The sequence below is a fragment of the Pecten maximus genome, chromosome 4, assembly GCF_902652985.1.
Source record: "Pecten maximus chromosome 4, xPecMax1.1, whole genome shotgun sequence".
NCBI lineage: Eukaryota > Metazoa > Mollusca > Bivalvia > Pectinida > Pectinidae > Pecten > Pecten maximus.
The window spans coordinates 47966998-47980884 of NC_047018.1; the positions used below are offsets into that span (position 1 = coordinate 47966998).

A 13887-nucleotide genomic window follows, 5' to 3' on the forward strand; every position below is an offset into this window, starting at 1 on the left:
TTCTATTTCTACAAAAGTGTACTTCCTATATTAACAATGAGTATAAATCTGCGGTTTCATTCATAACTACTACAACAGAAGCTAGCTTGGCCGTATTCGGCGTAATGAAAAAAAAAATGAAATAATTTAGGAGCAATGCTATACCTGTATTATTAAACAAATGCTGTAATAAAAAAATATATATTTTTTTTATAATATCTTTGACAGATAACAGTCCATGCGGGACCATACTTTTGCATAGCCTTAAATAAGTTTTAGCAGTTGTTTATAAGCTTTAGTTCAAAAACAAAATTACAAGAAAACATACACCATTTTCCGAAAAAATGTATATGGGTTTATGATATGTACAAGCAGTTTATAACCGATTTTAAAGGTTGCATTATAGACTTGTATTCACAAGATATAGATTAAAACAAAACATACATATATACATGTATATAAATACATATACATAGAGTGTGTCTTACGTTAACCATTGAATTGTTCTATAAGGAATAACATAATTAGACGAGAAAATACCAAAACAAATGCCAATGTCCTTCGAACAAACGTTGTCTTTACAATTCATAGGACAATCCGAGGTACAGTGGTTGTCATATTTTCCTGTGAAGCAATCTAAAAAAGAAAGAAAAACCCAGTCGAAACATATTTCACTATTGTGAGATCATCTATCTGATAGACGTTACTGCATTATGCCACGATTGTAAGTCACATTAAGAAAATAACAAGCATTCAAAACTAGGTTAATTGATTTTGTCTTTCTGCATTTATAACTATGATGATTGTCATATTCACACATGCATTGGAACGGAAATGTATATTTAAAAATGTTTCGCTTGTCAATTACTGTGATTGTCACTTTCAGCCCTACAAAAATTCAAATATCAACAAAATCATATATTGCACGAGATAATAATTCAATTATCCTTTAAATGACAATGCTGTAATACCCTATTTAATCAGAGAACCTCATCACATCTCCCTATGTTGCATAGCGTGAGGCGAGTTCGAAAATCTTTGATATACCCTATTGAACTTAACGTCAAATTATCTGGATTTGCTGAAGACATTTAAAGCCACATTTATAAGATACCTCTAGAGAGAAAACACCTTAGAGCACAGCTAGTTAGCTTTACCTTGCTAAAGTTAAATTGCCTGATTTTGTCTACGGTTGATTGCTCATTCAAAATTTCTATATAATTAGATTTTAATCCGCCAGCTTCCTGTCATGGATTTTCAATTTACACTCTACTTAATTAGTCTTTGTTTGGAAGTGAGCAGATATTTTTGGATCTAGTTTCTCCCGCCATTACAAATACAAATTTAAAAACAGTTAAAAGCACTTTATATCTGTTAACTTAAAGATGAACGAATAACCAAAACCTATATCAAAGATCCAATCAGATATCGAATATCATAATGATCTATCCATGAAATATTCTTAATTTCAGAGGAAATAAAAATTTCGAGAAAAAAATATTGATCTGATTATATCTACATATTCACCCGTTTCAGCAGTTATCTCAGTGTGTGACCGACATATCTATATTTTCTTTCTGATATTGTATATATGTGTATATAAAGGTAACTTACAGAGACAAGCACCTGTTTTGGAGTTACAGTTACCACCATAACACGCTGGCGGACAAGTACTATTACAGTTTCCGTCACCGTATCTCCCTACTTGACATCCTGTTGAAAAGACAAATTAAAGATTTTTAGCATTCACTTTTAACAAGCAAATTGATTTCCTTTTCCAACAAAATTGTTTTCAATCTGATGATCATGTATAATACCCCGATAAACTGAATTTTATAAGAAACATGTATAATGTAATCTTATCTCAATATATAAAAATCTTTAATTAGGTACAACTGAGGAACACCTATATCTTCAAAACAATTATAAAATTGTTGTTTACAAAGAATCAGCGGCAAATAACTGTATATTTAGAAGTTAAGTGGACAGACAGATGAACGGATAGCTGTATTGGAATTTTAGGATCCTTCTCGGCAATGTCAGAGGTAATTTGTGGCAACTTAATTCTACGTTTAAGTTAAGGTTGGAAGTATGCAGCCTGGCTTGACCAACATAATAAAAAAGACAGTATAATCATTGTGATGAATATCAAATTTATTTGAAATCCCCCATATTTTCACACCTATTAAATAAACCGCAAATGTAGTATTTCAGGTATACCTAGTGCTGTTTTACCCATTTCATATTTTAGGGTTTATTAGTTTATCGCTGACTCGTTCAATATCATATTTTATTATGTTTAAGTAGTAGAGCTATCAAAAATAAGCCTCTAATGTATACGCTTACGTTTATAGGGACGTTTATGTAAGGGAGCTTTAATTAATGTATAAATCTGAGAATCGTTTTACTTTTTTTATAATCTTGCGAATCAAAAAATGAATTCTAAATTTGGAAGACAATTAAGGTTACCTCGTTAACAGATGTGTATACAGACCCCGTTACGAACATTTTTTAACGTTAATGCAGGTATCGTCGTCGCCTTCACAGGCACGCGTACTTTGACAGAACTACTCGTGTAAGCGTATATACAGTGACTGTAGGTACATGTACTTACGCAAGTTATCGCTTTGTTCAGCTGTTATAATTTCCGTATCTTTTATCTTTTTATTAATATATATATATATATATATATATATATCACAATTCAACACTCGGAATCAGGCGTTTCTACAATTCTGGAGTTTGGAGACATCGTAAAAGAAAAGAAATTAAAGGAATTTTGTCTTTTCTAACACGGAGTCCTTTTCATCGCGAAAATTATCCCACGCGAAATCCTCCCAACAAACACCTGAAGCTCAATAGATCTCGAATACAGACCATTTGCCAGCCTCAGATATTAGTTAGGATGAAAACGACGATATAGTCCAGGATATAAATAGCCCCAAAGTTGGAGAAAAACACTTAAAAGGAACCACAAGAAAAAAAATCGACAAGAGATTTTTTTCTAATCTATTCAGTTGTTTATTTGTTCTTTCGATTGTACATACAATAATGTACATGTAAATTATACAGTTCAATTCGTTACTGTACCAATACTTGTTTACTTCCATATATAAAGCCGTCTACTACCATTTAGTCAGACCAGATTTCGACTAATGAACAGGCAACACAGCAACATATATCAACCATAGGTGTGTGTGTGCTGGTCAGTGATGTACGGGTTATGTTCCTTTGAGCGGGCAGATGAAGTCTTGTATTAGAGAACTAATAGACAGAGAACTTGGTTTTAAGAAAACTTAACATTGCATGTCAATGGTCCTGCTCAAATAAACGATACTTTGCTATAAGAAAGTAAATATTTAGTGTTGTTTAGTTAAGAAGTAGTGAGTAGCTATAGGTAGAGACATTTTGCCCTCCCTATACATATAATTGATTTTAGTTACCATCGTCACTTACAATGTAGTTCTGCACAGTAAAGGGTCATATGTACATAATATTCTTTGAGCAAGGCGTGCTCAGAATATATTTTTGTATATATCGACAGTTGTGAGCACCAATGTAGAATACAAATCGGGGATCCAAAGGGTTAACTTTAGTACTGATGCCTGGCACATCACACTACTAGTAATGAGTATACGATAGACTCGAGCGAATATGTCAGTCATCATAACGAGAGGGGCGGATCATCGGGTCACTGTGCCAATTTAACTTATGAATGCTCCCTTGCAAATACATCCCGATGTACGCATGCGTATACGTTATCGGCTTAATTTTGATAAATCCAATTATACACCCACATGTATACGTAACAACACCATGTGAAAACAGAACTGGACGAGAGATCTTCTTTGTAAATGGCAGAGGGGGGGGGGGGGGGGGGGGGGGGATTCAGATTATTTATTCAAGCCAATGGTAAACAGAACCATACTCACCAAACACCTGTACCTCACATAACTCCAGAATAGCGTCATCACTGTACCAGCTGTATCGTTTTGGGTTGTTTCTATAGTTGTACACGGTTACAAACCGACCTACATACGGGCATTGGTGTGTCACATTTAGTTCTACAGCATCTCTAGTACTGCTCGTGTCCGCGTAACAGAGGACACTGTTTGGTGGTGTGTTGGTTGTATTGGATACGTAAAGCTGGTATCCTGCCAATCTGTTCTGAAAACCATCTGAAAAGAAAACAAATCAGCAGGTAGATAACCACTTTAAAATGCATGGATGATGATGTCAATTTAAAAGTCGAACGTTATCAATCCCAATCCTAGATCGTAAGTGGGTGTTTTTATTTTTGGAAGTATTCGTGGGTTCACCAATAGCAATTTTCTTAGCATCATAAAGGTACTGTAACTTTCTGTGGAGTGATTGATAATATTCGATACATCACGTTCCTGTCACGCTATTTGCTGGTTACTGGTTATCCCGGTTATTCTGTTTCCATCGCTTTTACAATGTAGCACCTTTAGATACACTTTTAAGGTTTTAAAGTATCAAATTATGTTTAATTTGAACGTCTGCTAGACGAAGACATTGTCAATTCATGCTCAAGTTCAAACGATATTCATCAGAATTATGTATAGATTCAACATTGGATGAAAACACGATTTATAAGATTAGTATATGACCGCTATAACAGTAGGGAACTTGTCTATTTGTTAGTCTGTCTGTCTTTTCGTCTGTTGTTTGTCCGTCTGTCTAGTTAGTCGTCCCTTTCGCAGAGGTAAATAATGTGTTGTTAAGTATTAAGAAAACAATCGTTCTACCCGCCCTAAAATCAAATTATGTTCAGTAAATAAAGAATGTATTGACATACTGTAAGAATTAACATAAACATGTATCAGAGTAAAGGGAAATAATGGCACCATGGTCAACTCCAAATTTCACCTACTTACAAGTATTCTCAAAATAGCATGAAAAAGTCAAAATCAAACAGAAAATCAGAAAACGGAATGTACCCTGGTCCATTACATTGTTACATACATGAACATGCACTATAATACAAGATTGGATGAATTGTAGTTACTATAAAAAACACCGTTAAAACATTATATTTCACAATAAATACGCTTTGATTATCCGGAAACTATTTAGGAGCTTATCAAATCACGTGACATATATCTTGCAAACGCTTTCATTTAATTGTATAGATTGTGTCGATATGTTTTATTTGATTAATACATACATATTCCGTGTAAACCCGAAATCAAGAACACCACAGTCTCTATGACAACAGCCAAATAACCAATCTTTCTCTCATATCTCGCCATGTTGGATAGAGTTTGCCCATGTAAGATAGCTATGTAAGATAAATCTATCTTACATAGCATTTCACGCGCGCGGATTAATCTGCGTTCAAGGGGGACAACTCTCACAACGTCGTCTGCTTGTGTTCACATCCGACAGTCCTTATCGTCGGTGTCGGTTTTGAAACGTTGGACTTAACTATAAAAATACATACATTCTTAGATAAATATATATCATATCAGCAGTAAATCAATAGGGCTACACGGTTAAACGATTAGACATTTCATCTGAGCGAACATATAACTCCGTTACTGTAACAAACAGTTAGACTACGCCTACAGGCCTGTTGTAACAGTTACAGTACAATACAGACTAGCCTACCCGACAGATTTGTCATTTGTCATTAAAAACATGTAAACACACACAATCACCTGGCAATGACAGGAAGTAAAATAAAAGCCATACATAAAAAAATATAAAAAAGAAAATGTCAAACGTCACAACCTATGAAATGGTTCCGTTTGCGTCAGCAGGGGGCCCTGGAATTTGTTTACTCTACTGTACTGTCAGTAACTGTTAGGCCTACTCAGTAACCTGTGTATTTGGAAGTTGGGAATTGGCTCTTAAATGAACGAACATTCGGTAAAAATGACACCCCTCGATGTTCATATCAAAATATTTATTTTAATTGTAACTCAGAGTCTATATTTGTGTAGAGTAACCATGAAAACTAACTGCCATCCTAGCCTTTCAATATGATCATCGTTAGCCTATCGACTGACCTACCTTCGTCATTCCATCAAGACAACTGGTTAAACACATATAATCCTATGTCACAGAAAAGATCGAATACTCGTATAGAGTCACTGTTCGCTGGTTCACACACGAAGTTGCCAAAATCACAGTGAATTTAAAATTACCAGCCACGAAACATCGCCGCGTCATGGCGATCGAGATCGACATCACTCTCAATATCCTTGAACTATGAATGGAATTCCAATGACAGTCGTGACGTCATGCAGTGACGTAGTATATTATGAAAAAAAATTGACTTGACATTTTAAAGTACAGTGTGTTCTGTGAAATGATTAAATATGTCGAGGTGCAAATCAAATTATATGTGAAGTTGGAAAACTCAGTTCAGCGTTGGCTTTCAGTATTGTTGATAGAACTTCTTTTTCTCGGATGTTGACAATTTGATCACGGCCACGTAAAAGTCGGTCAAGTTACGGTAATTTTTATCGGCGAATTGTTCATTCGTTCATCACTTAACCACAAAATGAATGAAATTTGTGTGCAAACATAGTTTGCCAAAATAAGGTATGATCTTTTAGAATATCACAAGTATATTTAGTAAAAACGTCAAATAAAGAAATTAAAATATTGAGGAAAATGGATGGCTGAGGGACACTTTCGCCAGAAATTCGGTAATGATATGAGAGAAAAAGACTCTTTCATTATGTGTGTATGTAGGATAGGGATAGTCCACCCTCGGGATCACAAAATGTGGTAAAACCCTCGGCAAGCCTCGGGTTTCACCACATTTTGTGACCCCTCGGGTGGAATATCCCTATCCTACATACACACATATGAAAGAGTCTTATATTATTTATTAGATAACCAGAAGGAACAACTTACAATTATTTGAATGACAATTTGAATTTTTCAATCGGTAATTATTCTTTTCTACATGTATATTGTGACATCCCAGCTTCCAGTCCCTACAATACTAATATATCCCAGCTTCCAATACCTACAATACTAATATATCCCAGCTTCCAATACCTACATTACTAATATATCCCAGCATCCAATACCTACAATACTAATATATCCCAGCTTCCAATACCTATAATACTAATATATCTCAGCTTCCAATACCTACAATACTAATATATCCCAGCTTCCAATACCTACAATACTAATATATCTCAGCTTCCAATTCCTACAATACTAATATATCCCAGCCTCCAATACCTACAATACTAATATATCCCAGCCTCCAATACCTACAATACTAATATATCCCAGCCTCCAATACCTACAATACTAACATATCACAGCTTCCAATACCTACAATACTAATATATCCCAGCTTCCAATACCTACAATACTAATATATCCCAGCATCCAATACCTACAATACTAATATATCTCAGTTTCCAATACCTACAATACTAATATATCTCAGTTTCCAATACCTACAATACTAATATATCTCAGTTTCCAATACCTACAATACTAATATATCCCAGCCTCCAATACCTACAATACTAATATATCCCAGCCTCCAATACCTACAATACTAATATATCCCAGCTTCCAATACCTACAATACTAATATATCCCAGCCTCCAATACCTACAATACTAATATATCCCAGCCTCCAATTCCTACAATACTAATATATCCCAGCTTCCAATACCTACAATACTAATATATCCCAGCTTCCAGTCCCTACCATACTAATATATCCCAGCCTCCAATACCTACAATACTAATATATCCCAGCTTCCAATACCTACAATACTAATATATCCCAGCTTCCTATACCTACAATACTAATATATCCCAGCTTCCAGTCCCTACAATACTAATATATCCCAGCCTCCAATACCTACAATCCTAATATATCCCAGCTTCCTATACCTACAATACTAATATATCTCAGCTTCCAATACCTACAATACTAATATATCCCAGCCTCCAATACCTACAATACTAATATATCCCAGCTTCCAATACCTACAATACTAATATATCCCAGTCTCCAATACCTACAATACTAATATATCCCAGCTTCCAATACCTACAATACTAATATATCCCAGCCTCCAATACCTACAATACTAATATATCCCAGCCTCCAATACCTACAATACTAATATATCCCAGCCTCCAGTCCATACAATACTAATATATCCCAGCCTCCAATACCTACAATACTAATATATCCCAGCCTCCAATACCTACAATACTAATATATCTCAGCTTCCAATACCTACACTACTAATATAATCCGCAGCCTCCAATACCTACAATACTAAATACCCACCTAAACCCAAAAATACTCTTTTTCCTACCACAAACAAAACCAGTTTCCAATCTACAAACTAAATACCCCCCCTCCCCTTTCCTAAAACCAAAACCCACTCCATCCCCCCAATTTTTAATTTTACCAGCCCAAACCCAATCAATTTCCCCCTCCTCCCAAACTAAAATTTTTCCCCCATTCCAAATCTAAAATAAGTTCCCCCAAAATTAAATCCCCTTTCCCTTTCCCACAAAACTTTTATTTTCCCCTCCCAAACCCCCTCAATTAAATCCCAAACTTCCCAAATCCCCTTTTTGGGTTTTAACCCTTTTCTATAAATGCTCCGTCCTCCCCCCTTTAAAATCCAAACCCCCAATCCTCCCTCCTAAAATCCCAAACTTCCTTTCCACAATTAAAATTTTATTTCCCCCCCCTAAAAACCCACTCCCCCATCCAATAACCCGCCAACCACCATTCCACCCAAACCTCTCAATTTCCCCCCCTCAAAAAACTTTAAAACCTCTTTTCCAAACCTCAATCAATAATTTTCCCCAAACCCAACTAAAATTACCCATTCCAAACCCCCTCTTTTCCCCCGTCCAAACCACAAAAAAATAAAACCCAGAAAAAACCTCAATCAATATACCCCCCTCCCCCCTCAAAACTTATACCCCACCCCAATACCCCCAATACCCAAAAATCCCTAAACCCTTTAAAAATTCCCCCCCAATCCCCTTTTTATATAGTTCCCTACCTCAACCCTTTAACCCAACCCCCAACCTAAAAATAAAATCCCCCCCCTTTCCCAACCTACAATATTAACCCGTTCCAAAACCTACTTAAATCCCCTTATTCTACAATAACCCCCCTTACCCAATCTTTAGGTCCCCCTCCTACCTTAAACTAAAATTTTCCGTTTCCTCCACAATACCAAAACCATTTTATCCCCCTTCTTTATTCCCCCATCCTACATACTAATAAAACCCCCCCCCCTCCAAACCCCCACTTAATATATCCCCGTTCCAATACCACAAAATTTAACCCAGCCCCCTCCTAAACCAAATTTCCCCGAATCTACCACCCCAATTCCCAGCTCCCTCCCCCAAAACTTTTTTCCCCGGCTTATCCCACAATACTATATATCCCAGCCTCCAATAATTACAATCAATAATATCCCAGCTTCCAATACTACAATACTAATATATCCCAGCCTCCAATACCTACAATACTAATATATCCCAGCTCCAATACCTACAAACTAAGATACCCAGCCTAATACCTACAATACTAATATATCCCAGCCCCAATACCTACAATACTAATAACTCAGCGTCCAAACCTACATACTAATATCCCAGCTTCCAATACCTACAATACTAATATATCCCAGCTTCCAATACCTACAATACTAATATATCTCAGCCTCCAATACATACAATACTAATATATCCCAGCTTCCTATACCTACAATACTAATATATCTCAGCTTCCAATACCTACAATACTAATATATCCCAGCCTCCAATACCTATAATACTAATATATCCCAGCTTCCAATACCTACAATACTAATATATCCCAGCCTCCAATACCTACAATACTAATATATCCCAGCCTCCAATACCTACAATACTAATATATCCCAGCCTCCAGTCCCTACAATACTAATAAATCCCAGCCTCCAATACCTACAATACTAATATATCCCAGCCTCCAATACCTACAATACTAATATATCCCAGCTTCCAATACCTACAATACTAATATATCCCAGCCTCCAGTCCCTACAATACTAATATATCTCAGGCTCCAATACCTACAATACTAGTATATCCCAGCTTCCAATACCTACAATACTAATATATCCCAGCCTCCAATACCTACAATACTAATATATCCCAGCTTCCAATACCTACAATACTAATATATCCCAGCCTCCAATACCTACAATACTAATATATCCCAGCCTCCAATACCTACAATACTAATATATCCCAGCCTCCAATACCTACAATACTAATAGTTCCCAGCCTCCAATACCTACAATACTATTATATCCCAGCTTCCAATACCTACAATACTAATATATCCCAGCTTCCAATACCTACAATACTAATATATCACAGCCTCCAATACCTACAATACTAATATATCCCAGCCTCCAATACCTACAATACTAATATATCTCAGCTTCCAATACCTACAATACTAATATATCCCAGCCTCCAATACCTATAATACTAATATATCCCAGCTTCCAATACCTACAATACTAATATATCCCAGCCTCCAATACCTACAATACTAATATATCCCAGCTTCCAATACCTACAATACTAATATATCCCAGCCTCCAATACCTACAATACTAATATATCCCAGCCTCCAATACCTTCAATACTAATATATCCCAGCCTCTAGTCCCTACAATACTAATATATCCCAGCCTCCAATACCTACAATACTAATATATCCCAGCCTCCAATACCTACAATACTAATATATCCCAGCTTCCAATACCTAAAATACTAATATATCCCAGCCTCCAATACCTACAATACTAATATATCCCAGCCTCCAATACCTACAATACTAATATATCCCAGCTTCCAATACCTACAATACTAATATATCCCAGCCTCCAATACCTACAATACTAATATATCCCAGCCTCCAATACCTACAACACTAATATATCCCAGCCTCCAATACTTACAATACTAATATATCCCAGCTTCCAATACCTACAATACTAATATATCCCAGCTTCCAATACCTACAATACTAATATATCCCAGCCTCCAATACCTACAATACTAATATATCTCAGCCTCCAATACCTACAATACTAATATATCCCAGCCTCCAATACCTACAATACTAATATATCCCTGCTTCCAATACCTTTAATACTAATATATCCCAGCCTCCAATACCTACAATACTAATATATCTCAGCCTCCAATACCTACAATACTAATATATCTCAGCCTCCAATACCTACAATACTAATATATCCCAGCCTCCAATACCTACAATATTAATATATCCCAGCTTCCAATTCCTACAATACTAATATATCTCAGCCTCCTATACCTACAATACTAATATATCCCAGCCTCCAATACCTACAATACTAATATATCCCAGCCTCCAATACCTACAATACTAATATATCCCAGCTTCCAATACCTACAATACTAATATATCCCAGCCTCCAATACCTACAATACTAATATATCCCAGCTTCCTATACCTACAATACTAATATATCTCAGCTTCCAATACCTACAATACTAATATATCCCAGCCTCCAATACCTACAATACTAATATATCCCAGCCTCCAATACCTACAATACTAATATATCCCAGCCTCCAATACCTACAATACTAATATATCCCAGCCTCCAATTCCTACAATACTAATATATCCCAGCTTCCAATACCTACAATACTAATATATCCCAGCTTCCAGTCCCTGCAATACTAATATATCCCAGCCTCCAATACCTACAATACTAATATATCCCAGCCTCCAATTCCTACAATACTAATATATCCCAGCTTCCAATACCTACAATACTAATATATCCCAGCTTCCAGTCCCTACAATACTAATATATCCCAGCCTCCAATACCTACAATCCTAATATATCCCAGCTTCCTATACCTACAATACTAATATATCTCAGCTTCCAATACCTACAATACTAATATATCCAAGCCTCCAATACCTACAATACTAATATATCCTAGCTTCCAATACCTACAATACTAATATATCCCAGTCTCCAATACCTACAATACTAATATATCCCAGCTTCCAATACCTACAATACTAATATATCCCAGCCTCCAATACCTACAATACTAATATATCCCAGCCTCCAATACCTACAATACTAATATATCCCAGCTTCCAGTCCCTACAATACTAATATATCCCAGCCTCCAATACCTACAATACTAATATATCCCAGCCTCCAATACCTACAATACTAATATATCCCAGCCTCCAATACCTACAATACTAATATATCCCAGCTTCCAATACCTACAATACTAATATATCCCAGCCTCCAATACCTACAATACTAATATATCCCAGCCTCCAATTCCTACAATACTAATATATCCCAGCTTCCAATACCTACAATACTAATATATCCCAGCTTCCAGTCCCTACAATACTAATATATCCCAGCCTCCAGTCCCTACAATACTAATATATCCCAGCCTCCAATACCTACAATACTAATATATCCAGCCTCCAATACCTACAATACTAATATATCCCAGCCTCCAATACCTACAATACTAATATATCCCAGCCTCCAATACCTACAATACTAATATATCCCAGCCTCCAATACCTACAATACTAATATATCCCAGCCTCCAATACCTACAATACTAATATATCCCAGCTTCCAATACCTACAATACTAATATATCCCAGCCTCCAATACCTACAATCCTAATATATCCCAGCTTCCTATACCTACAATACTAATATATCTCAGCTTCCAATACCTACAATACTAATATATCCCAGCCTCCAATACCTACAATACTAATATATCCCAGCCTCCAATACCTACAATACTAATATATCCCAGCCTCCAATACCTACAATACTAATATATCCCAGCCTCCAATTCCTACAATACTAATATATCCCAGCTTCCAATACCTACAATACTAATATATCCCAGCTTCCAGTCCCTACAATACTAATATATCCCAGCCTCCAATACCTACAATACTAATATATCCCAGCCTCCAATTCCTACAATACTAATATATCCCAGCTTCCAATACCTACAATACTAATATATCCCAGCTTCCAGTCCCTACAATACTAATATATCCCAGCCTCCAATACCTACAATCCTAATATATCCCAGCTTTCCTATACCTACAATACTAATATATCTCAGCTTCCAATACCTACAATACTAATATATCCCAGCCTCCAATACCTACAATACTAATATATCCTAGCTTCCAATACCTACAATACTAATATATCCCAGTCTCCAATACCTACAATACTAATATATCCCAGCTTCCAATACCTACAATACTAATATATCCCAGCCTCCAATACCTACAATACTAATATATCCCAGCTTCCAATACCTACAATACTAATATATCCCAGTCTCCAATACCTACAATACTAATATATCCCAGCTTCCAATACCTACAATACTAATATATCCCAGCCTCCAATACCTACAATACTAATATATCCCAGCCTCCAATACCTACAATACTAATATATCCCAGCCTCCAGTCCCTACAATACTAATATATCCCAGCCTCCAATACCTACAATACTAATATATAGCAGCCTCCAATACCTACAATACTAATATATCCCAGCTTCCAATACCTACAATACTAATATATCCCAGCCTCCAATACCTACAATACTAATATATCTCAGCCTCCAATACCTACAATACTAATATATCCCAGCCTCCAATACCTACAATACTAAGATATCCCAGCCTCCAATACCTACAATACTAATATATCCCAGCCTCCAATACCTACAATAAAAATATATCCCAGCCTCCAATACCTACAATACTAATATATCCCAGCCTCCAATAC

General features: G+C 36.0%; 1 protein-coding gene across 1 annotated transcript in view; it reads right to left on the reverse strand.

Moving 5' to 3' along the window:
• LOC117326592 (cell death abnormality protein 1-like) overlaps positions 1-13887 on the reverse strand; it is a gene marked incomplete at its 5' end in the record, with an annotated part of 34606 nt that overhangs the window by 11247 nt on the left and 9472 nt on the right. The window contains 3 exons of the mRNA XM_033883350.1: positions 520-615; positions 1594-1692; positions 3912-4157. Of these exons, the coding sequence (XP_033739241.1) occupies positions 520-615; positions 1594-1692; positions 3912-4157 (441 nt within the window). The remainder of the gene's footprint in view (positions 1-519; positions 616-1593; positions 1693-3911; positions 4158-13887) is intronic.